Raw genomic sequence first — 25,600 nt, 5'->3', positions numbered from 1 at the left:
TGCCTCATTGTGGAATGTAACATTTTAAGATCACATCCACATTATGGGTAAAACTATCTAACACAGTATTGTAACAGTGAGTACCCAGAGAAGGCTTTCCTGTGCCAGAGTTCATGTCTGGCTCTTACATGAACAACATGATTTAAATCAAGAAGCTCAGGAGATAGTTCAGTTGGTAGAATTTCTGCTGCATAAACATGGGGACCTAACTCTGATTGCCAGCACGGCCGGCCAGCATCATTAAACAGGCAGGTATGTGAGCCCAGCAGCGGGAGGGTGGGAAGAGGAGAGTCTCAGGTATCAGTGAGAAACTGTCTCAGAAAAAGATGGAGAGCTACTGAGGAACAATGGCAGGGTGACCAAATGTGTACTGCATGGCACACACACATGTACGCAGACCTCCCCCAGCATGCCCTCACATGACTGCACAACACGCTAACATGTAAAGACCTCCCCCCAGCATGTCTTCACGTGATTGCATGACACAGGCACATGTACACAGACCTCCCCTCAGCATGCCCTCACATGACTGCATGACATAAGTCCTATTACTTCTGGTGAAATAAGGAAACCAAAGCATACACTATTTCAAATAGCAGAAGCAGGACTTAGAACCAGATGGCCTGAGTCCATAACTTAAAATATTAACAAGAATGCTCTAGCCCAGTACATCTTTATTGTGAGAAAAACAGAGAAAAGGGTTACATTATGACATTTCAAAAGTGACTAAATCTTTTAAAGGGATATCTTAAAAAACAATGGTCCTTTACCAAATTTCTCCTTAATGCCATTTGAGTATGTGTCCAGAGAAAAATTCCTCATAAGACTGGAAGATCTCTCAAAGACTGAACAGGAGGCTGAGGTACACTAGTAAAGGTTTGCAACTGTCTATTCTGCATCAGAGATGCTAACTTCATGGTCTTATGAACCACACTTTTAGGCAGATACTAACAGTGCAAACAAGGGAAATGATGCCATCAGCTACATGGCAGATGACAAAATTAGAAGATTTATAAATCTTGCTTGTGTGGAGATTTCTAAATCAGTATTTGCAGATGCATACGTGTATGCATGCAACTCACCACACACAATCTGGGGGAAAGGTCCACATGCAGACACACATACACAAAGACACACACACACACACACAAACACACACACACGAAGGGTTTGTTCAATATCCAGGAAAAAACAAGAACAAATGAGTAACTCATGAGTTAGAGCTAAAATTGGACAATAAGAATCACCAGAGTTATGTCACCAGAATGGAGAAGAGAAGGCCTATTCTATCCGAGGCTGCTGTAGTGGGCAGAGCACTGGCAATGAATGGCCAGATCAACAATGTTCTCTACAATGTTTGCAAGGAAGGAGTAGAAGCTAAAAATAGCTTCCTGCTTACCAGTTTCCCAAAAGTCAGCCGTGCTGGATTTCTGTGAGCACACTGGGCAACATCAGTGAAATATTTTCTTTCAATGAGGACAAAAAAAGCTGACAAAATTCAAAAGCTCAATTTCCAGCAAACAACTAAACTCCCAGGCCAAAAGATCCCGCAGCCAGCAGACACGGGGACATGGAGACGGGCTCTGCAGTGTCGGGGACTTGTGTGCGGGGCTGTGGAGTGGCTGAATTGACCCACATCACCAACTGTACCACTTCCCAGGTTTTCACTAGAGCCTGACAGTAATTCTCTGTTGTGGAATAATCTCTGTGTACACTGTGAAAATATGTCACTTGGATTGGTTTAATAAAAGGCCGAATGGCCAATAGCTGGGCAGGATTTTCAGGCAGAGGGAACACTGGGAAGAAGGGCGGAGTTACCAGCTGGAAGCAGAGGGAGCAAGCCGTGCAGGAGGAGAGGTAAAAGCCATGAGCCACGCGGCAGCACACAGATGACTAGAAGTGGGTCAATTTAAGTTAAAAGAGCTAGTTAGAAATACGCCTGTTATCAGCTGAGCTCTCATAATCAGTAAGAAGTCACCGTGTCATTATTGGGGAGCTGATGGTCCCGATGCAATGCTCCAACTACAGCTCTCTACACGGTTCTCAGCATGATCAATTTGGGGGATGTCGAAAGTAACAGTTTGGGAGCATGAAAGCTAACGATGTCCATCTCTCTCTCAGCTAAAACTGAGTGTTATGTCACCCCACAAACGGACACATCGGAGCACACTTGCTGCAGAAAATGTCTGCACCAGGAGAGACTAAAAGGTGCCTTAGATTTCAGTTGGATAGAGCTTTCTTTCTTTCTTTCTTTCTTTCTTTCTTTCTTTCTTTCTGTCTGTCTGTCTGTCTGTCTGTCTGTCTGTCTGTCTGCCTGCCTGCCTTCCTTCCTTCCTTTTTATGAAAAAGATCTATTTTATGTCTGTGTTTTTTGCCTGCAAGTGTGTATGTGTACTACGTGGAGGCTAGAAGAGGGAGCTGGATCTCCTGGAACTGGAGCTACCATGTGGGTGTAGAGAACTAAACCTGGATCCTCTGCAAGAGCACCAATTTTTTTTTTTAACCACTGAACCATCTCTCCAGCCCTAAATACGAGTCTTTGCTTTACTATTTTTCTAAATGGATGACAGGATGTCAAAAATATATTCCATTACAAATTTAAACCTATGTCTTGATGACACAGAGACTTTATTTATTTATTTATTTATTTATTTATTTATTTATTTATTTATTTGGCTTTTTGAGACAGGATTTCTCTGCGTAGCCCTAGCTGTCAAGAAACTCACTCTGTAGACCAGAGTCTTTGTAAGCTAGCTTCAAACAGATCCACCTGCCTCTGCCTTCTGAGTGCTGGGATTAAGGGTGTGTACTACCACTGCCCGGTGAGATTAACTTTTAAATTTATACACTAAAGTAAAACAACAAATTTAACTAAATTTGTCATGTGAGTTTTTGCAACATTTAAAGGCCAAAGTACTACGGGTTAACATTGTCTAGTTAAGAGAGCAGCTCCTTTTACTGCTTACAACTACAGATCATCTTTATGATAACAAATTCCAAGTCCAAGAAAAGGTGACTGCTAGAATCAGTAAGTGCAATGCACCTTGGAGAAACGACAGGCCTCTGGAGGCACCCTGGCTGACCCAAGTGACCCACTATTGATTTAATAGAATGTAATCTTTCTGATCTACTGCGAGTCTACGGCTAACAGAGTTTATATAACAAGGCAAGGCATCAAAAAACAAGTGACCACTATCTAATTAGACTCTGCTGTTACTAGATAGCGAAGAGGTTATAGTTTTATCTTCCCACGAATCTAGCCATCACTGGAAAAAACAACAGAAAGACGACCTGAGTCACAGTGCTAGGACGTAGGAAAAAATGCACAATTTAGAGAAGTCTTGAATATCACAGATTAAATTCACGATTTACCTTCAAACTGCCTTACTGTCTTAACCAGGCACTTATTTAAACTACTCCTTTTTAGATGAAAACAAATAAAAGTTCCACTTAGCCGCGTGGTGGTGGCACTCGCCTTTAATCCCAGCACTCGGGAGGCAGAGGCAGGCAGATCTCTGTGAGTTCAAGGCCAGCTTTGTCTACAGGAGCTAGTTCCAGGACAGGTTCCAAAGCCACAGAGAAATGCTGTCTTGAGAAACCAAAAAAAGAAAAACAAAAAGAAAAAAGAAAAAAAAAACCAACTTCCACTTAAACCCAAATGCTGCTTGCTACCCTATGATTCTAACCCAGCCCATGCCCAGAGTTCAATGTCTATACTGAGGTGTAAGAACTCACTGTGTGTGGAATCTAACTCAGGCAATTAAAAGAGAGTTTGATGTTCCACCTGACCTGGCTATGTTCTTTGAGTACTTAACATTTTATCTGCTTCACTTCTCTACAGTATTAGGCTTTCAATTTTTGGATTATTGCCATTAATGTCCTTGAACTAAACTTTAAAAATTCAAAATACTCTAACTTCTTCCTAACTCTATCCTACCATTATTTGTATATCACACCCAGGAGATAATCAATAATTTCGCTTTTAAAGAAATCTTCTGAGCATTCTTCTTAACAACAACAAAACTCTCATTATTTATAAAAAATAATGCTGGGGCTGGAGAGGTGGCTCAGTTGCTAAGAGGACTCACTGTTTTTCCAGAGAACCAAACAAAGTTCAGTTCCCAGTAGCATGCTGAATGGCTCACAACCACCTTAAGGGATCTGATGCCCTCTTCTGGCTTCCACTGGCATCCATAGCCATAACAACAGATATTTAAAAATAATTTTTTAGAAAGCTAAAAAATAGCACATATAGAAATTGTAGTAAACAAAAGGAATAAGTAAATCTCCAAATAAATATTATATACATTCACATTTTGGCTTATGATATTAGTTAGGATTTATTCTGTGCTAATATATATTATATTATATATATGTATATGTGTACACACACACACAGTAAAAAAAACAAAACATCAAAACAATAGAGACATCCTGAAAGAAATCATGTCTGATGTCTAAGTCACAAACTAGAAGTTCCCAGGGAAATGTGAAGTCAGAACATCTACTAACTTCCGAGGAAGGAGTCATCCATGAAGAATCTGGATGTGGGCGAACCAACTGAGAGCACATGGCACGGAGCAGAGCAGGCAGCGGAGTGGCTGGAGCATGCCGGGCTGCCTTTGTGCGACTTGAGCCTTTTCCCTCAGAAAGTGGGGAAATAATGTTGCGATCTCCTAAGCGAGAGAACCGCGAGGAGGCAGCAGTGCTGGTCTGGCACACTCAGAAGGTTTAGGCAGCTTTGGGTTTTGCTTCTCTTTTGTGACTGTGGCTGGCTTGTTACACAGCTCAAGCTAGTCACAAACTCACTATGTAACCCTTGCTGGCTTTGAACCTGTGATCTTTCTGCCTGAGTTCCAGAGCACTGGGAATATAGGTGTATGGCATCCCACCCTGCTCCATTTTTCTTTTTAGCCTGCCCAATCTGTACGTGTATTGAGTCCGGGTTGTTCTGACCAAGCATATCTTTGGCTTCCTCTTAGTAATTATATCTTAAGGTCAGTTATGAGAATAAAATACCTATGCTGCTCCCCAACACATCCTCTACCATCCCCAGGAGAATAAGTAGCTCATGCTATTCTTGCTACCAAAATCAAACTTTGAGGTATCCAGCGATCATCGGCGCAAGGCAGAGGTCCTGGTCCTGATGCTTCCACTCACAGCCCTGTGAATCTGAGCTATAGAACATTTCCTTATGGCCACTGCTCTACTTCCTCTTGCTTCCATCCCATTTCTTCAGTTTTGATCCCTAAAGGATTGGATTAGACATAAAGCTATAGAAATACTAAAAAAAATCAAAGAATAAACAAAAATAATGTATGGAAAAATAAAATACTAGCCAGGCGGTGGTGGTGCGTGCCTTTAATCCCAGCACCCAGCATTCAGCACTCAGGAGGCACAGGCAAGAAGAACTCTGAGTTAGAGGCCAGGCCAGTCCGATCTGCAGAGTGAGTTCCAGGACAGCCACGGGTATACAGAGAAACTCTGTCTTAAACCCTAGTCCCCCAAAAGAAAAAGAAATAAAAGTAAAATGATACAATATGACCCTTGGTTTTTCCATATACTTTTAAACATAAAAATTAAAATTTCCCCACCATGCTAGTGACACACGTAATAGAACTGCTACTGTCTCCATTTTATTTTAGTTTTGATTTTTTCAAAATAGGGTCTCACTATGTAGTGTTGGCTGTCCTGAAACTCACAATGTAGACCAAGATGGCCTTGACCTCACAGAGATCTGCCTGCCTCTGCCTACTGAGTGCAGGGATAAAGGCATGAACCACTCTGCCAGGCTTGTATCCACATTATGAATGAAGACATAAGTGGGTTTGAAAAGGCCAAATGACATATTTCTTTTCTCTTTTTTGATGGGGTATATGGGATTGAACCTAGTTTTATATATTTTCATACAGTGTCCTGTTCTAACACCAGGGTTCCCCTGACAGGGTCTGTTTCTCTACAATGGTATGTACTTCAAATATTTAGAAAAGTCTAATGCTGTTAGTTTACAGACAATTTCTGGTCAGATCATTTGAAATTGTCTGACTGTATACATCCCTTTCACTTTTAAGTAAAGCTTTATTGTGATTCTGATGTTTCCTTAAAATAAATATCTCCTAATAGTTCAAAGCTCATTACTGATTTTTAACATACAACTAACAAAGACATCAGCATGAATGAGATCTGGTGAGAAGTATTACTCTTTCATTCTGCAGAAGTTCAAAAGGCCAGGGCTTACAGAGAGTGCAAACTATGAAACAGGAACAGGAACAGATACTGGCGATGCCTCTCCTGATTGCTATCGTCCAAATTACCTGGCAGTGTAACACGGTGAAACTCAAGTTCCTAATGATGACACAGGGCACAGTCAACTGGGGCATCCACATGCCTGAGAACTGGAAGTTCCTGCACACACATTTAAATATTACTGTGACAAGCTCCATGAGCTCCTCTGGTCATTCAATCTCCAGGCTGTCACGGTGCAGAACCCAAACAATGAAGTCATATCGTAAAACCAGTCTAGTGCACATGTATGGAAAATTCAGAGGCATTAATGAACACAGAATGAATCTCATTCAACTGCCCTCATTTGAGATCAGTACAAAGGGTCTTGAAATTTAAAAGCAGCAAATCCCTAGATCTGTGTGTACAAAAGGAGAAAAGCAGTGGTCACTGGTTCTAAGCATGAATATCTGAATACTCCGTAATTCTAAAATGCTGCGTGTTGTCTGACATGAGGATAGACAAACATATCTCATATCTCATAATCTCATGAAGAGATGACCAAGCAAAGGACAGAATCAACACTGCTCATCAAAAGGACAATTCTGTCCATGAATGGTTAGCAGCGAGAAGCTGTAAGAGAGAAGTACTAGGCATGGAGAGGTGACATATTGGTTAAGAGCACTGGATTTCTTTCCAGAGGACCCAGGTTGAATTTCTAGGTCCCATGTGGCAGCTCACAATCTTCTGTAAGTCGAGTTCCAGGGGATCCAACACCCTCTTCTGGCCTCCTTAGGCACCAGGCACACAAGTGGTAGACAGACATACATGCAGGCAAAATAACTATACTTATAAAATACTAGAGTAAATTAAAAAAAGTAAAATAGATAACAAATTGCATATGCAATATGAATCAGATGAACTTCAGTTATGTATCAGTTTTCAAATGTCGCAGAACTTCAAGAAAGTATTTTTTCAATGCTGAAGTGACTGCCTCAAAGGATCAAAAGTAATGCCAAATAATATGAAAAACACAGAGTTGTGGAGACCTGTATGAAGAACACGGGACAAGCACAAGACCCTGAGGTGGTATGAGGACTATGCCTCAAGAGTCTGCATCAGAAACAATGAACCCTCACTGGAAGACCTCAGTTATTTTAATAAACGTGATTAAGACAATGGATGACTTCTTACAAAATTGCCAGGCATAGTCCACACTGAGCAGGAAAGTGCTGCCTTAGGGACTCTACACTGCGGTTTATCATCCTTTGAATGTTATGGGGTGTGTGTGTAGAGGGGGGCGGTCCTGTGAGTTTTTGGAATTCCATCTTACAATTATCAGAACGTGAGTCTAAGGACATTTTTCTGGAGGAGTACTCAGCTCAAAATAAATAAACAAGACTGGAGAGATGGTTTGGTGGTTAAAAGCGCCGATTTCTCTTCCAAAGGAGCAGGGTTTGATTTTCACAACTGTCTACAATTCCAGTCCCAGGGGATCTGATGGCCTCTTTTGGCCTCCATGGACACTGTATGCAGATGGTTTATATACATATACACAGGCAAAACATCCACACACATAAAAAAGTTAACATGAATGAATGAATAAAAGACCAACCACTCTAAGGGCAGAGCTTTGCTTGTCTGCAGTCAGATGCACACCTAGAACTTGGCCACCTAACAACCCATAATACTGAAGCTAAGGAAGTTACTTTTACTTTGCTAATTTAATCATATAAGTATTTTTAGAAAAATGGAAAGCAGAACTATCATAATTTAGGAGAGTGTAAGGGCACAGAAAGGATAACGATAAAAGCTCAATACTGACAAATACCTGTGGGATTCCAGTGTTGGGAGAACAGCCTCTAAAATCATGTAAGAACTCTGAGATTATTCCGAAAGGTTTCTGTTCTTTGGGCTGCATTTGGACTTACACATCTGGACAGACTTCTGTTGTATGTCCCTGTGTTTATTTACAGTACCAAATACTCTCTCTTTCTCCCTCTGTGTGTGTGTGCGCGCGCGCGCCGGCGGGGGAGCGCTGGGAATTGAACCCAAGGTCATGAGTGTGTAAGGAAATGTGCCTTCTGTGAGCTCAGGGTAATCCTCTTCCTCATCCCCCCTGCATGCTGTGATCACAAGTCTGACCACTACATGTGCCCCTAGGCCTTTTTGTTTGTTTGTTTTAAGGAACAGACGGAGGCACCAGAATAAACAGATAATATGTTGAAAGAACTAGTTTTAAATAATTTATTTTAGCTATTATTGTTGAATATGTATGTGTGATGTGTGACCATGTGTGTGGCTGAGAAAAATAAAGGATCAATGAATGTATACAGAGATTCCAAATTTAGAAAACTGTCTCTCAATTTCTTCTATCAGTATTATTTAAAACATTAGGTTAAGTGAGCCTCAGGATAAACATGGTTTTTGGTTATGACTATAATGCTTGCTTGCCACACGATAATGATGCCCTGAATTTAACCAACAGCCCTGAACAAACAAACAAACAAAAAAGAGGAACAAACCATAAAAAAATCCATACACCCCTAGCATCTGAAACTGCAGCAGGAGGGTTATAAATTCAAGACCATGTGGGTTATGGATTATCAGATTTTCAAGACAAAACAAAACAAAATGAAAAAGAAAACCAGCAACAACAACAATTAAAAAAAAGCAAAACAAAAATCACTTTTGTGGTCAGGGGAGACAGGCAGCCGAGCTGGTACAGAACCAGCTGGATAAGCACGAGGACTTGAGCTCAAAGCCCAGAATCTACTTCAGGAACAGCTGTGGTGGTGCCTGCTGCAGGTGGATCCAGCCTGCCTGACCTAACCAGTGAGCCCCAGGTCTTCCAAAAACAAGGGACAACTCCTAAGAACATTACACGCTGACCTCTGGCCTCCACACATGAACACACACACACCACACAATGCAACAATCACTTTTCATTTCAATCTATTGCACATATCTTTCTCCTAGAAAAAAGTGTCTATGCAGTCATCTATTGTTTGCGGGGATAGGCTCCCAAGTAGCCCAAGGTGGCCTTGACCTTGCAACGTAGCCAAGGCTGCACTTGGGCTCCTGATCTGCCTCTTTCCCACGGGCTGGGTTACAATTAGCATGTCACCACACCCGGCTCTGCAAGGCTGTATTACTTGTGATTTTAATTTGAGACTTGAAAAGGGAGGCATCCCCCAACAGTAGCAGAAAAGGAACAAAGGTTCGAGGTGGCTAGAAGCCACTGTTCCTCCACAAGATCTTTCATCAGTGGACTAACCTTCAAGTGAAATACAGCGTGAGAGGATGTGATAAAGACAACTGTGTGCCTGCAGGCTTACCACCTGTTCAGAGTGTGAAAAAAATCAGGCAACGAGAGAAACCTGACAGTAGTCAGAATGTAAGCAACAACTGCAAGTGACTGGTGGGCCTGCCGTGAAAACCGCTTACCTGTGCACAAACCTGATGCATGACATGACCGAACTCATGGAAGAAAGTCCGCACCTCATCGTGTCTCAGGAGAGACGGCCTGCCTGCGACGGGCTGTGAGAAGTTGACCACCAGGGCAGCCACAGACATCATCCGGCTGCCATCAGGGAGAAGGCAGCCTGGCTGGAGACCAAAGCAGGCTGCATGGTTGTATTTTCCTTCCCTGAGAGACAGAAACGAAGAAAGTGACGTGGACACTCTTCTTTAGCACAAACATGCCCCTTCCAGGCATTAAGTCATACACCAGAACACATGTATATATGTTTGGTTCACCTTTTAGAAGACAGGCCGCTTCGCCCTATGGGAGAAGTAAAATTAAACAGTGACCCAGCCTTCTAGGTTTTGTCAGTCTTAGCTTTATCTTTAAATCTGTATATGTGTTTTTTTCCTGTATCAGTGTTTCTGTTGGCCCCTGTATCACTCCCCCACCGATGCTTTTCAAAGAAAGGAGAAAATTTTGGCAACTATTTGGATGCATAACATTGGGCAAGGGACTTCTCCTGTCTTGACAGTTTCAGCTTTTCTGAAGCCAGAGAACTGCTGTGGAAGGCAGTCAACAAGCCCACAGCAGCACAGGTACCTCCAAGGAGAGGGGAGAAGGACCCCACAACCCCCACAACCTAAGTCAGGGCAGACACTGGACAGCAAACTGTTAAATGCCAGTGCTGGAGTAGTCCCAGTGTTGGATCCCCTGGGACTGGAGGTATTGATGGCTGTGAGCAGTCAAGTGGGAGGGAATTGAGCCTAGGTCCTCTGTAAGAGCAGCTAGTGCTCCTAACTGCTGAACATCTCTCCGCCCCGTGCTTTTTCTTTGTAAAAATAAAAACGAGGAAACCCAGCACCCAGGAGGCAAAGGCATGAGGATCTCTGTGAGTTTCAGAACAGCCTGGTTTACATAGCTAGTATCAGGACAGAGAAACCCTGTCTTGAAACAACCCCCAAACAAAACAAAACAAACAAAAAAACAAAACTCAATTTAGTTCATTTAAAAATTACTTTTATTCTAAGAGTATGGCCTTTCATGTTATGTTTCTAAAGTGATAGAGATTAAAAGTCATAAGATTTTGTTTGAGAATCTCAGTGTTTGATAATAAAAATAAAATGTGATTAAAAAAGAAAAACATGCTGGGTGGGGGTGGCGCACGCCTTTAATCCCAGCATTCAGGAGGCAGAGGCAGGCGGATCTCTGTGAGTTTGAGGCCAGACTGGTCTACAAGAGCTAGTGCCAGGACAGGCTCCAAAGCTACAGAGAAACCTCATTTCAAAAAACAAAACAAAACAAGCAAACAAACAAAACTCAAAAACAAAAAAACAAAAAGAAAGAAAAAACCCACAAGTCTTTAAAGAATGTACTCTCAAATTTGCTCCTGAGTCAGACAGATAAGAGTGGAGCGTGAATTAATAATAAAAATCCAGAGTCACTGAAAACTGAGCTTCTGTCTCCACCCGCCACATCACTTCCTGTTTCCACCTCCCTAGTGCTGGGATTAAAGGTGTGTGCCACCACTGCCTGGCCTGGATGGCTGACTAAGTGTCTAGCTCCGCACTCTGATCTTTATGTGCTAGATCACAAACATAATATAACCACATATGAGGTAGGTCATTATCCTCACAAAAGGTTACTCTGTGCTCTCCCTAAGTTTCTGGTAGCAATGGCCACATCTCTGAATATCAAACAAAGCAAACGTATGGCTGAAACACAAGGATGGGAGGACTCTGTCCTTCGGATGCGAGTTTTGAGACAGGCATAGGACACTGCAATGTTGAAAGATTTCCTGCTTGAAATCTTTGTGTGTGTGTACACGTCCACATGCATAGCTCCTGTGTGAGGCCAGATAACTCGCAGGCGTCAGTCTTTTCCTGCCACCTTGCGGGACCCTGGGGTCAAATTCAGGCTGTCAGGCTGCAGTGTAAGCACTTTTACCCACTAATCTATCTTGTTGGCCCAAAGGATTACCCTCTTGGGTATTCGAATAAAACTGTATCTAGCACTTGTGTATGTGTGCATGTTGTATGTGCATGTGTGTATATATGTGCAGGTGTATGTGCATGCTCCAGATGTGTGTGGAGGTCAGAGGGCAGCTTGTAACCCTCTAGTAGAAGAATAGCTCCTTCTACTATGGCTTCTGGGAATCAATCTCATGTTGTCAGCCTTGGGGACAGCCGCCTTTACCCACTGCACCATCACTGGCCCTCCTGATGCTTTCTCTAAGAGCCTCGGGATAACCTAAGTGCTGAAGGACACCTGTGCCGCCAGATGGACCACAACTTAGCCTCGTCCTGAGCATCCAGTGTTGATTTTATTGCTTAATGAATAAAGAAACTGCTTTGGCCTAGTTGATAGGGTGGAACTTAGGTAGGCAGGGAAAACAGAACTGAAAGCTGGAAGGAAGAAGGGAGAGTCAGAGATGCCATGGATCCTCCACCTGAGACGGATGCTGGTTAGAATCTTGCCGGTAAGCCACAGTTACATGGCGATACACAGATTAATAGACATGGGTTAAATTAAGATATAAGAATTAGTCAATAAGAAACTAGAGCTAATGGGCCAAGCAGTGTTTTAATGAATACAATTTCTGTGTGATTATTTTGGGTGTAAGCTAGCCAGACGGCCAGGACAAACAAAGGGACCCTCTCCTTACAACAATCCAGGGTTATTGAGTTACTCACCCACACTTTGTTGAAGCAGGAGTCCCATAATTCTCCTTAGTTTATTTAGTAAAATGGGTTAGTTATTGCAAAAAGTTGGGTTTGTATTAGAAAGTAGTCTAAGGAGAAAAAGATCTGAATCTTCTGTGTCTGATGAAACATGTGGAGTTTATAGTTACCCACTTCAAACAATATTTGAAATTTTATTCCTGATTAAATAGTTGGAAATGTGCATATATAATGCTTAGTGCATAAACAGTCCGGTTAAGGGCCCTGAAGAATGAACATTTCAAGGAGGGCATGTCGGTCAAGTGTTCGGACTCCTTAGATTAACAGCAAGGGTTTCGTTATTCTACTACCCTGTGCTGCTCTTGGAGAGACTGAGGAGGACTTGAGAGGACTGGCAGATTACCTAGCTAATAACACTCTGGGGGAAATTTTAGATTAAGTAAATGCAGTAGGTGATGACGGTGGTGGTAGTTAACGCCTTTAAAAAACGTATTATCTGGGCTGGGGAGGTGGTTCAGATATCCTCTCTGGCCTGGCACATTCGCGCGAGCATGCACACCACACACACTAATTTGTTTTCCTTTGTTCTTTAAAGAACTCCTCTACGTGCTGTGCAGTCTTCTTCCAAATGCTATGAATGTAGTCATCTACTTTGATCTTTACAATAATCCACTAAACTGGTGCTACAAGTATTCCCACTTCCAGGAAAAACCGAGTAACGTGTCTAGTAAGGGATGAAGGCAGACATTCTGGACTAAGCAGCACAGACAGGGACTATGCGAGGGTAGAGGCGGGTCATGTCTAACAGTCAGTCAGTACCTTGGATAAAGGTCCAGGTAGAACTGTCCCAGCACTTCTCCGGTAGCTTTATCCTTCACAGTGTAAAGTGAAACGCTCTTATTCCAAACGTGAGCATCTGCCACTTGCTCAAACGAAAGTCCCAACAGCTCCTGGTAGATGCTCAGCAAGCCTTCTGTGACCACCTCGATGGGGAAGTACTCCTTGAGGAACTCCTGGTCCACCGAGTACAGGAGCTCCTCTGTCTGCGTCATGTAGTAATGGAGATCCCATGCATTGATCTTGCCATCGAATTCAAAACCTTGCTCTTCACATTCCTTTTTCTTCAAGTTCAGAATGAACTCCCGTTCTGCATCACCCAAGGGTTTTAATTTCTGGCTTAAATCATCTGTGGGGGAAATGGCAGAGTTAGTGATGCGTCCTTGGGAGGAAGCATGTTGACAAGGACTGTCAGTTTTGTGCATGGTCAGTCAGAGGAAAGAGACTGGCTGGGGCAGAGCACTCTTTCCTGGGTGATCTCCCCGGTGACTCTTCCCCCCCCCCTTTTTTTTGGTTGTCTTTTTTTTTTACACAACCAAAACCCAGTCATCGTTTCCTTCCAACATACAATGGTGAAGCTTACCTTAAGAACTTGACCCAGGAATGTTTTTAATTAATTAATGAATTTTTATTGCAACCTTCACAAATTTGTGTGTCATCCTCGCACAGGGGACATGCTAATCTCTGTATCATTCCAATTTTAGTATCTGTGCTGCTGAAGCGAGCACCTGACCCAGGAATATTACAGTTCAGCACAAAGCAATGGTAAACTAAGTGTGTGTGTGCCTATTCCTCAGTAAGCTATGTTCCTAAAACAACTCCTGGGAACTGCAGGCAACACCATCTAGAAGCCGCTCTGCACATTTGACAGTGGTTTGGCCTCCTTCCCCAAGCTCAGTCTGGGATTTACGGAGGAGGAGGATCTGGAGGTAGCAGCTCTAGATTTCACAATTTAATACTGAATTCAAATTCTGATCATCTGATTTAAAAGTGACTAAATAAGCTGTTCTGTACTTCTTTTCACAGTTTGTTAACTATGTAAAGATAAAGTCGTGCTTGGGTCTGTATTGGACATGGGTGTGAGATGGTGGCAGCTGCCCAAGAATGCTGTGAAGAGAGGAAGCTGAGCCATCCTCCTGGACAACACATCTCCCAGCAGTTACCCGTTCACATCTCTGTCCTTCCCCCAAGTGGAGACTCTGGGGAAAGGACCTCTTTTTATCCTGCCTGTGTTTCTACCTTTAGCATGAGGCCTTCTACTCCTAACCCAAGGTAGTTATTCCTAATGTCTCAGAAACACACAAACGAATCACAGGGTATCACTGATGGGGCCCTGTTTACAGGTTATGGTTCCAGCATATACACAAGTAAACTATGAAATGACTACTGAGAAAAACAGCGGAGTAAAATTTGGGCTAAAAGATAATTTCTTAGCCCATTTTTATCATTCTAGTTTTATTCTTTAGCTTATTGAGATAGGGTCTCACACCATGGCTCTCTGACTGGCCACTTGCTACGTAACTCAAGTTGGCCTCAAATTCATGGCATCCTCCTGCCTCAGCCTCCTGACTACTTGAATTACAGGTGTTTACCACCATGCCCAGTTTTTATTCCTTATTAATCATTTCCCACTTAAAAACAGAAGGAAATACTTTCGACATTTTCTTGAAGAATAAAGTAATTTTAGTAGCATCTTAAAGTCTGCTAGGTGTGGTAGCATATGCTTTTATCTCCAGTACTCAAGAGGTAGAGGCACCCATTTGTGCATTCTATGCATGCATATGGGCTCACATGCTTGTGGGCATGTGTGTGGAAGCCCAGAATTGAGTCTACACTTTGTTGAAGCAGGCCCTCTTAACTGAACCTAGCCTGCTTGCCCTACAGATGCCCCGCCTCTGCCTACTGAATGTGGGGATTATAGGTGGCCACCATGCTGGCCTGGCTTTCACGTGGGTTGGCGGCATTCTGTTCCAGTCCTCATTCTTATGTAGTAGGCATTGTACTCACTGAGCCATGAGCCATCTCCCTGGACCAGAAATCAGAGTTGTTACTATTTCTTCTTTGAGACAGGGTCTCACTATGTAGCTGAGGCTAGCCTAGAACTTATGACGTAGACGAAGCTGGCCCTGAACTCAGAGATCTGTCTGCATGCTGGGATTAAAGGCTGTGCCACCAGATCTAGGTAACCTTACTTAAAAAAAAAATGTAAGAAAAAAGACTTAAACTGAAACTGACAACAGTACTTAGGGGACACTTTTGATGAACTCTATAGAAAGTGGGCTTTGGTGGGTAGGTGCCAGTTTTTGTTTGTATATGCTGTTTTATTTTATACCATAGCTTCGGTTTATTTCATACACCAATCAGTAGCCACAGTACGGTTTCACAGACCAACTGGCAGTGAATAAAGGCCCTGAGCTAACAGTCTGTTTGTCCACACCCAATATGAGTAAAACAAAGAGTCATGTACCAACAAGATATGAGGTAGACAACCCCAGCAGCCTCAAGAACTGTGAGTTCATCTAAGGTAAGAGCAGATCAATACCCTTCTCCTGAAACCAGGATGCTCTCGAAAGCAGCTGAGGTGCCTAGCTGAACTGACGTTAAGGGATATTATACAGTAGATGTCATAGAGAAAACAAACAAACAAAAAAACAAAACCATACAACTGACCCTAAATAAATAAAGGACTGACCTAGAAAGGCTGCCACACGGCGCGTGCTCTTTGCAGTGTTCAGTTCAAGGACAAAGTCAGCATGGGTGTTGTAGCCGAGAAGTCTGGCCACTTGTGCTCGCAACGGGAGGAGCTGCTGCAGAATTGCAGTGTTTTCCTAGGAACAAGGACAACAAACGCAGAAGACCATCAACCTAATGCATGGCACTAGAACAGGCACACACTAGTGAGGCTGGGAGACCGTGAGATCGCTTCAGATCCTCAACTACGGCTTCCATTTCAGCATTAGGATAATTTCAAAATGTGGTATGGTATTCCTGAAATAATTTATAAAATGTATACTTTGGAGAGAGCTGTACATTCTTCATAAACTCTGAGGTGCTGTAAACTCGGGGTAAAAATATGCTTCATGCACTATTGTGATTTCTTACTTATTTTCTTCAATTATACAAGTGTACAGAATACTCATTACAACTTTCTGATGTGTTTGTGGAAAATTATACACAGCATAAAACACACCATTTTTACTTCACACCAATTTGTTTTGCTATCCTGTATCCACACATGGAAAATAATGTCCTGATAAAGATGGAGAGAAACTGGTGCCCTGGTGTACCGCTGACGAGAATGTAAAGTGGTCCAATGGCTCTACAAATATGGGAGTCTTCAAAAGATGCACAGGTTGGCTGGAACTAGAGCGGGATGGGCAGAGTGCTGCCTCACACTCACGAAACCTGGGCCTTGGTGCCCAGGACTACATGAACCAGGCATGGTGGCACATGCCCGGAAAGGTGGCCATGGGAGGTGGAGGCTGGAAGCTCAGGAATTCAAGATTCTCACTGGCTACGTACAGAGTTTAGGCCAGTCAGGACTATGTGACAGGCAGTCTCAACAAAACCAAACACCCCCAAACTACACAACTCCCCCTAAACCAAAAATAAAACTCCTACAGAATCATCATATAATCTCGACTATACTCTGGGCAAATATTTAAAGAACTGAAAGCAGACACACACTAGAGAACTACAGAACCTGTGTTCACAGACACACACTAGAGATCTACAGAACCCGTGTTCATGGACACACACTAGAGATCTACAGAACCTGTGTTCACGGACACACACTAGAGATCTACAGAACCTGTGTTCACGGACACACACAGATATGTATAGATACCTGTGTTCAAAGCAGCATTACTCAATAGTAAAACCAGGGAAACAACTCAAGTGCCTAGTGACTGAACAAGGGGTCAAGAAAATGTGGTATGTGCATACATTAACATGTAATTCACCCTTAAAAGGGATGGCATTCTGACATGCTTCGACATGGTAAACCTTTATGACGTGATGCTAAGTAAGTGCACGTCATGAGAAATGTGAGTTTCCTGCGCCCATCAAGTTTACAGACGTGGGAAGGACAGGGGATGGGGAGTTAGTGTGTTATGAATGCAGTTCCAGTTACAGAGCAAGGAAATGTCCTGTGGATAGGTGTTGTGATGGTTCCAGAACAATGTACATACACTTAATTCCACGTGCTGCTGTCTGAAGGGTCCCCTAAAATATGCTGAAAACTAATTAGTGTTGCTGCAGTCCTAAGAGATGGGACCTTTTAGCACTAACCTCCTGAACTGATCAGAGGCTCACAAGAGAACAAGAAGAAACCAGTTTAGGTTTTTTGCCTTGTGCCCATGATTTAAAAAGGGTCTTTCCTTCTTCCCTGTGAGCACACAGCATCTTGGATTTCCTGTCTCCAAAATCATGAAAAATAAATCCCTATTGTTTCTAAGTTATCCAGCCTACAGTATTTTGTTTAAATAGATTGACATACCATGGCATTTTATATTGAAAACTGTTTTTATAGACTTTCCTCAACATAGTTCCTATTTGGTATCTGTATACTTAGGAATACCACACCACACAGATACACACATACATATATTTTACTTCTTTTTGAGACGAGGTCTTACTATGTGGCCCTGGCAGGTCTAGAATTCACTATGTATCCTCTTTGTGGTGTAGTTACTTCCTGTCACCAGCTCTGGACATCACATGCAGAAATGAACACAACTTGTTTGCTTTTATCTGCTCTATTTTTACCACAACAGTCCAGCTTGTGGCACACCAAGCAAGCTGACAGCGAAGCCATGAAAAGGCTAACAGTCTTACAGGTGTGTGGAATTAGTGAAGGCAATGCTCATGCAAACAGGGGTATCAGTAAATGATATTGATGTCGGTAAACGAAGTACGTCTTTTCCTTGATATCTTCAATTAGGATCAAAATAAAGACATCTATGGTACCTGTCTGCACCTCATATGAAAAGCCATTTCCATCTTCCTTCTTGTTTCAGGGACACAACACTTCTTCATGACAGGAAAATAGTGGGGATACTTTAGGGTGACTTTGTACTTGTCATCACCGGCTTTTTCTAAACTGTCGATGAAGTCATCAGGAAGAGCACCTGCGAAAAGCCATTTTCTCATCAATAAACTTCCCACACATTCTGGCTCACAGAGCATGGGCACAGTGCTTTTAGGCAGCTCGAGGGATCTTCTGTGGTAACTGAAATCCAAGTTAGAGGACAACTGTATGGTCTTATTTGGACTGTCCTGGAATGGGGGAGGCACTGATGGGCCAGGTGGCTCAGGAAATGACAATTTGAAACAAATGTTTCAGGGCACCTGTGCAGATGGTATTTTAACAGGCAAAATTAAGCCAAAAAATAAAAGACCCCAGAATAAGAGACTAGTTTACAGTGTTGGAGACATGGAGACACAGAAAAACTGTCAAGGTTTGAAGGCTATTAAACAAACACCAGTGTAAATTACTAAGAAAGATTAACCATGTGGGTGCTGGAAATCAAATCTGGGCCCTCGGTAAAAGTAGCCAGTGCTTTTAACTGTAGACCATGCCTCCAGCCCCAATACTAAACAATTTTTAAAAGAATTCTTTGGATTTTAATTTAGGTTGGAATCTGCAAGGTGATAAAATCTAATGTAGCAAAACAACAAAATTTTACCAAGTTCAGCCTTGGAAAATACAAGGAAAGTATCGTCCTCATTGAGGTTTTTGTTGAAGTCAATGCATAGCTCACTCATTCTTTTCTTCATTGCCTTGATTTCCTGAAAGGAAGATAGACAGACAGAGCATTAACAATAAAAAGAACCTTTCATTTTCATTGCTACCGGCTAACATGTTTCAGTGATGCATGAAGTCAGGATTCTGTCTTCTCTCAGAAGTCCTGTCTTAGAATGCACCCTGCAAAGCAGCTGCTGTCAGTCTGTGCACTTCTGCCCAAGCACACTTTGCTCAACCTGTCTTAGAACACACCCGCTGCCTCCCCAGTCTCCCCGCTTCCCTGTTCTACAGCAGCCACAGCTCAAACAGGCCTGCGAGTGAACATTCCAGGATGGTGTCCTCTATACCAATTGGGTCACTGCACCATCTTCCTGCGGCAGTGACTGATTCCAATAGCCCACGTCTGGCACCTCTCTACAAGTCTGTAAAAGTACTGGGTAGGCGATCCAAGGAGATGATAGAGAACCACAAGAGAAAATATAAAATAATCTCATTCTTTTGACAATACTGGGTAATGAAATCTACTTGACACAAAGTAGTTTTCAAAGTGGGACTTTGGCAAAGTATATACTGTGGGGGCACTGAGACCCAGAGACAGTGCCATGTGTGTCTGGAATGACAGGGTTTCGATTTGGTCATCTACCTCTAAAACCTGCCAACTTATTTAGTTGCTTAAATGGGCCTCTGCTGCAGCCAATCATAGCTTAACTACTACAATTTTGATATCCCAAGAGAATGGAGGGTTGACCAGGAAGTCAAAGGGGCAAGTGAGGGACCCCAGCCACTGAAACAGGATGAGCAGGAAACAAAGAGGTCACTCAGGCGGCAGAAAGATGCTGACATCTCCACGGCAGGTGCCATCTTCCAGGATGACATCAGTCACCAAATAAAACTTGGTTTGGATATCTGTCAGACTTATTTCCAGTTCTGTAGTCCACAGAAATGATCTGGAAATAAACCATGGTTTATATTTCCTGTCCAAGAAGAATGAGGTTAATTTATCACAGAACCTGGAAGTCTTGATTTGACTCACACAGGAAAATGTTTGAGCAGTGCTTTTCATCTCCTTCACGTAAGGGTGTGTGTCAATCACAGGGTGTCCTATCCTACACGCTGGCTTTCAAACTCCAGTGCCCTATCTCTGTGGGATCAAGAGAGGGAGAATACAGCCAACTACTGAAATCTGGAATTTTCTTTTTAAGAATGTAAACATAACAAAGGAAATAAGCCTGATATATATTAAATAAACAAACCACAGAGAGAATTAAAGAACAGTAAGGTTGCCAGGCATGGGGGCATGCATCTGTAATCCCAGCACTCTAAAGGCAGAGGCAGGCAGATCTGAGTCTGAGGCCAGTCTGGTCTACATAGCAAATTCCAGGTCAAAAAAGGCTACACGGTGAGATCCTAGTTTTTTAAAAGGTGTGTGTGTTGGGGGGAAGACAATTAAGTTATAAGCTGTTCGATTACTAATGAGGTTAGCACGAGTTTTGAGGTGAAGCAGGGGCTGAGGAGATGGCTCCGTGGTTAAGAGTGTTTGCTGCTCACCCAGAGGAACTTTGTTCAGTTCCCAGCACCCACATTGTGCAGCCAACAACCACTCCTGTAATTGCAGCTCCACAGCACAGAAACTCTTTTCTGGCCCCTGTGGGTATCAGCACATACACATATACACCCACAGACATACACATAATTTAAAAAAATAAATATTAAAAAAAGGAAAGAACCCAATATCAAATATATTACAAATGGATTTTCATCATGAGCTATTCTATTAAAACTCGTCTCTATTTGTTGGTTCTGTTGCATTTTTTCCTCAAATAAGAAAATAATAGGGGTAGAAGGAGATAAGAGGGAGTATGTGTGTGAAAGAGTAATCAAAATACATCTTACACATATGTAAATTGTCAAAGAACAACATTTATTAATAATAAATAAAAAGAAACATAAACTTACATTTCGTACTTGTTCTGAAAGATGGAGTCCATTCCTCTTTCCCATTTTAATTGACTTTTCCAAGTATCGCCTAGCTTCGGGCTTTATCTTCTCCAAATCACAATTTTCCTGAAATCAACCATCACGTCAGTCATTTCTGTTCTAATAGCACACGGCCAAACAATCAACTCCCAGGCAAAGCCAACGTACTGCATTCATCGTCTCTGCTGAGCCATGAAACATAGGTGATTATGGGGCAGGCCCTCCTGAAGACCCAATTTCTTTTATGCTTTGGTGAGCTTCCGCTAATTTAAAACAGAAATATTGGCCAAGTCAAAAGCTAAGCAGAACAGCCTTGCTTCAGAACTAAGAGTCTGAGGCCCTGGAAAGTAAGTGCTAATAGATGTATTTGCTAGTCTCATTCTGAGCAGTCTTTATAATCAATGCACCTTTTTACAACAGATTTCTTATTGCATATCATCTGGATTTAATTTTCTATCATTTGTTAACCTGGTTCCACTTGAGATGCAAGAAGAGAAATAATGGGGTGAATTCTGCACAAATGCGGGGGAAGACTCTTTTGCCAAGATAGCAAACAAGGACAGCTGGATAAAACCCTAGCAAAAGGCTCCAGTACTTCAAAAACACCTTCCTGTCCTTGGCAAGGGAGATCACGGGATTCCAGCAGGCTGCATATGAACAAGTGTTTGGGGAAAATGAGTCAGGACCCCACAAAAACAGCCCTGGAGAAGGCTGAAAAACTTCCCCAGTCAAGACAATATAAATCCAAAACATCCAAAACAAGTCATGGGATACGTGGGGTGTATCTAAGGTGGCTGGTCAGCTCATGGTCCCTGGGAGGAAATGTGGCTCCAGACAGACTCAGCAGGTACAAAGGACTCACTTTGGCTGGGGGACAATGAGAGCCGTCTGTCACCGGAGCTTACAGACCTCTTGTCAGTTGGACATTTTCTCCATGAAAGACCAGGGCCATCCATCTCCGAGTGTGCCAAATTTCCCACTGATTAGATGCTGAAATGAATGGTGTTTAGTTTTAGCACTGGCATCTGAGACGGCTGGTGTCAGGTAGGGAAACAGCTGCATTTCTGCTCAGCACCACTCAGAACAGAACCAGGATTTCACCTCGCCTATCAGCGAAGAATCGGTAGGTACCACAGGGCCAAAGCACTCAAAGCATTACTCAACGTTTCCTGAGTGTATTCTCAGGAGAGGGTGAGGATAGTTAAACTCCCTTTCCCCTGTAATCTCCCTTGTGTCTCCACAAAACTGTGAGCTTGTGGGCATGGCTGGAGTTGGAACTCTCCTGAGCTGGTTTTGGCACCCATTGGGATCCTAGCAGCAGGTGCCTGCAATGGGAAGAAACCCAGAATGTCTGGGGAGACAATGTGGCTATGGACTGGCTCCCGCAGGGACAGTGAGCAGTTCAAATCACAACGTTCCTGCGGATGTCGTTAGCGGGCTCATCAGGGCTGGTTTCAGCAGCGCTGGGAAGTCTATCCTAAAGTGTGAGCATGGCAATAGGAGTCCCAGACGGCATATGACACTGCAAGCTGCAAGGGTGGGGGTGAAGGAGTATCCAGGCCATACCATGTGTAGTATGGTGAGCAGGCTGGCAAGAGCTGGGTATACTGTTAAAGACCCTTTGAGATCTACAGCAGAGAGCCCACCCTTGAGGAGCTGAGACATTAGGTTCTAAGCTTGGAACAACAGCTAATAGCATGGTCTCATCAGCTGCTGTGAGTGGTATTCACGGCCACTCCATGGCTGTACTGGATTCCCGTGAGTTCTCATGGCAGGCCTGCACGTCTGTATCTGCAGGGAGACACTCGAGCATACGTGTAGCATTCACAGACTACAGGAAAGTGAACACCACACACTCTCAGAATGAGCAATAAAAGTGAAAACAAGTTGAAGTATGTTCTGAGGAAAACAAGCCTTGAGTTGGGTCTAATCAACCCATCACAATTAGCATACTAAGATACTTAACTCACAACCAAAATGATACTGAACAAAAATCTGACTTAATAACCAGACCTCCCTTACCACTCAGACTCCAAGGTCTCAGGAAGTTTCCACAGGCCTGTGGGAAGACTGAGGCCCTTCTGTTTTATTTTATTTTTTTCAAGACAAGGTTTCTTAGCTTTGGTGCCTGTCTTGGAACTAGCTCTTGTAGACAAGGTTGCATTTGAACTCCCAGAGATCTGCTTGCCTCTGCCTCCCGAGTACTGGGATTAAAGGCGTGTGCCGCTACCACCTGGCAGACTTAGGCCCTTCTAAAATACCCTTGCTTAAGGCCACTGTTGAGCTCCAGCCACTCATGGTATTACTGCCTCTGTAATCCTCAGCTGAACTCTCACAGGAGGACCTGTTGAATGGAAAGCTGCAATGAGATTTCAACTCTCCTAATGCTGCGACCCTTAATACAGTTCCTCATGCTGTGGTGACCCAACCATAAAATTGTTTCATTGTGACTTTGTAACTGTGATTTTGCTACAGTTATAAATTGTAATGTAAATATCTGATATATGACCCCCGTGAAATGACTGTTTGACCCCAAAGGGGTCACGACCCGTAGGCTGGAACCACTGCTCTAGACTGCTCTGTAAACCTGTATCCCTTGGGCCACAGCAGCCTCATGGGGCTCCTTGGACAAAGCTTCTCCTCCTCAAGGCCTCTAACACTTAATTTGCATGATCTGATGGTAGGCGCTCTTACTTTTACCCGGAGGGGCAGGATTTATTTTTCCCTTCACCTCACAGATGTCTAAGATGAAAAATAGCAGAGAAAAATTCTTAAAATGCTTAGTTTACTGAGTTTTCCTTATTACTTCATCACCACCCTTAATTGTTATAATTATTATAATTCTTTAAAGCCTTATAATAAAAAGGTTTTAAGACAGAGCCTTACTATGTAGCCCTGGATATCCTGGAACTTGCTATGTAGACCAGGCTGGCCTTGAAGTCACACAGACCTGCCTGCCTCTCCCCTCCCCTTCTACCCTCTTCCAAGGTCCCCATGCTCCCAATTTACTCAGGAGATCTTGTCTTTTCTACTTCCCATGTAGATTAGATCTATGTATGTCTCTCTTAGGGTCCTCATTGTTGTCTAGGTTCTCTGGGATTGTGATTTGTGGGCTGGTTTCCTTTGCTTTAAGTTTAAAAACCACTTATTAGTGAGTACATGTGATAATTGTCTTTCTGGGTCTGGGTTACTTCACTCAAGTGATAGAATTGAAGGCCTGTGCCACCATGCCTGCTTTGAGAAATTTTTTTTGGTGATTTTTTTTTTTAATGTTAAAAGAAAAAATTATGCTGGGCAGTGGTGGCGCATGCCTGCAATCCCAACACTCGGGAGGCTGAGGCAGGCAGATCTCTGTAAAGTGAGTTCTAGGACATCCAAAGTTACATAGAGAAACCCTGTAGTAGTAGTAGTAGTAGTAGTAGTAGTAGTAGTAGTAGTAGTAGTAGTAGTAGAAGAAGAAGAAGAAGAAGAAGAAGAAGAAGAAGAAGAAGAAGAAGAAGAAGAAGAAGAAGAAGAAGAAATTATGAGGCTGAAGGAACTCTGAAGGTTGTTCTTCTGAATGCTATCTAAAAAAATGGATTCTAAACTGAATTTGCTACATTGAATACATTAGAATGTACACTGGGGCCGACTGCACATACTAAAATAGAGACAGAACTTGTTGGTGTCCTCCATGTGCAGTTTTATCCCCACCCCTCACCAGTGGCAGTCACTGTATTAGTGAGAGACCCGAGGGAGACAAGCTCCAGGCTAATATATCTGACCTCAGGTGGAGGCTGGAGGAATGCACAACAGCCTTCCTGATGACAACACGGCACCACAGCTGCGCCTCACGCTCCATCACACGATGCACACGAGGACACTGAGCACACACTACACGGGACACATTTCTTTGGGAGAAACTATAATCAGAATATATCATGTGGTCCATTCAGCATACATTTGCTGAGTCCCTATTTCTCTCAGACTCCAGAGAAATAAACAGCTTCTGAGAGCTTTCAGTCATATTCAAAGCAAAACAATTTACTAACAGATAATGTTAGTATTATGTAATATGTGGGGCGGGGAGGTTAGGTACTTAGACAAGAGAGGCAAAAAGCAAGCAAACAAACAGACAAAAAACTAAAGCAAGGGAACCAAGCCATGGTAGATGCTGTCGGTGCCTTAGAGCTGGGTTCCTGAGAACCTGACAAGGCCTGACAAGACTGTAAGCAGTGGACATACTGGCTATGAAAGGCTAGGCATACTTTAAAAATAGCTTAGGACGAGGCGCTGCAGGTGCCATGTTGGGCTGCGAAGGTGGCAAAACAAAACAACACAACTGGAACAGCCCAAGAAGCAGGCCAAAGAGACAGGTGAGGAAGGCAAGGTTTTCAAGCAGAAACACACAGGAGCAGAAGATACTCTAGCAGCTGAGAGTCAAGGCCGTGGGGAAGGACGGCTACAGGCAGAATTAAGAAATCTAGCAGACATGGAGTCCTGTAGGGATAAGTCCCACCCCTTAGGGGGCGTGTTCGCCTCAGGCTAAAGTTCTCCTATAAAATTGGTGAGCGTGCTCCCAGCGCTCTCTTCTGCTTTCCTGGTCTCCGCGGGAACAGTGGTTCTGTAAGTCTATTCCTCCATTAAAGCTGTCTATATTTTGACAATCTGTCTGCATTCGCTTACGCCGTTACA

The 25,600-nt window shown here is 43.0% G+C and overlaps 1 protein-coding gene and 1 non-coding gene across 2 annotated transcripts in view; both read right to left on the bottom strand.

Annotated features, from left to right (window-relative positions):
• The window catches only part of Nln (neurolysin), an 81,181-nt gene that overhangs the window by 16,267 nt on the left and 39,314 nt on the right, over window positions 1-25,600 (bottom strand). Inside the window, exons 4-9 of the mRNA XM_050160442.1 lie at window positions 20,906-21,013; window positions 18,891-18,993; window positions 18,172-18,332; window positions 15,896-16,031; window positions 13,186-13,552; window positions 9,670-9,871 (exon numbers count right to left, since the gene is read on the bottom strand). Of these exons, the coding sequence (XP_050016399.1) occupies window positions 9,670-9,871; window positions 13,186-13,552; window positions 15,896-16,031; window positions 18,172-18,332; window positions 18,891-18,993; window positions 20,906-21,013 (1,077 nt within the window). The remainder of the gene's footprint in view (window positions 1-9,669; window positions 9,872-13,185; window positions 13,553-15,895; window positions 16,032-18,171; window positions 18,333-18,890; window positions 18,994-20,905; window positions 21,014-25,600) is intronic.
• Window positions 13,828-13,931, bottom strand: LOC126512622 (U6 spliceosomal RNA). The gene has a single exon (XR_007595107.1). It is a non-coding gene; the product is annotated as a U6 spliceosomal RNA (small nuclear RNA).

This window comes from Alexandromys fortis, unplaced genomic scaffold (assembly GCF_014885135.2).
Source record: "Alexandromys fortis isolate MF-2015 unplaced genomic scaffold, M_Fortis_MF-2015_v1.1 scaffold_76, whole genome shotgun sequence".
In the NCBI taxonomy this organism is placed as follows: Eukaryota; Metazoa; Chordata; class Mammalia; order Rodentia; family Cricetidae; genus Alexandromys; species Alexandromys fortis.
The sequence above is the reverse complement of the archived record's forward strand: the minus strand, read 5'-3'. Positions and strand labels throughout refer to the sequence as shown.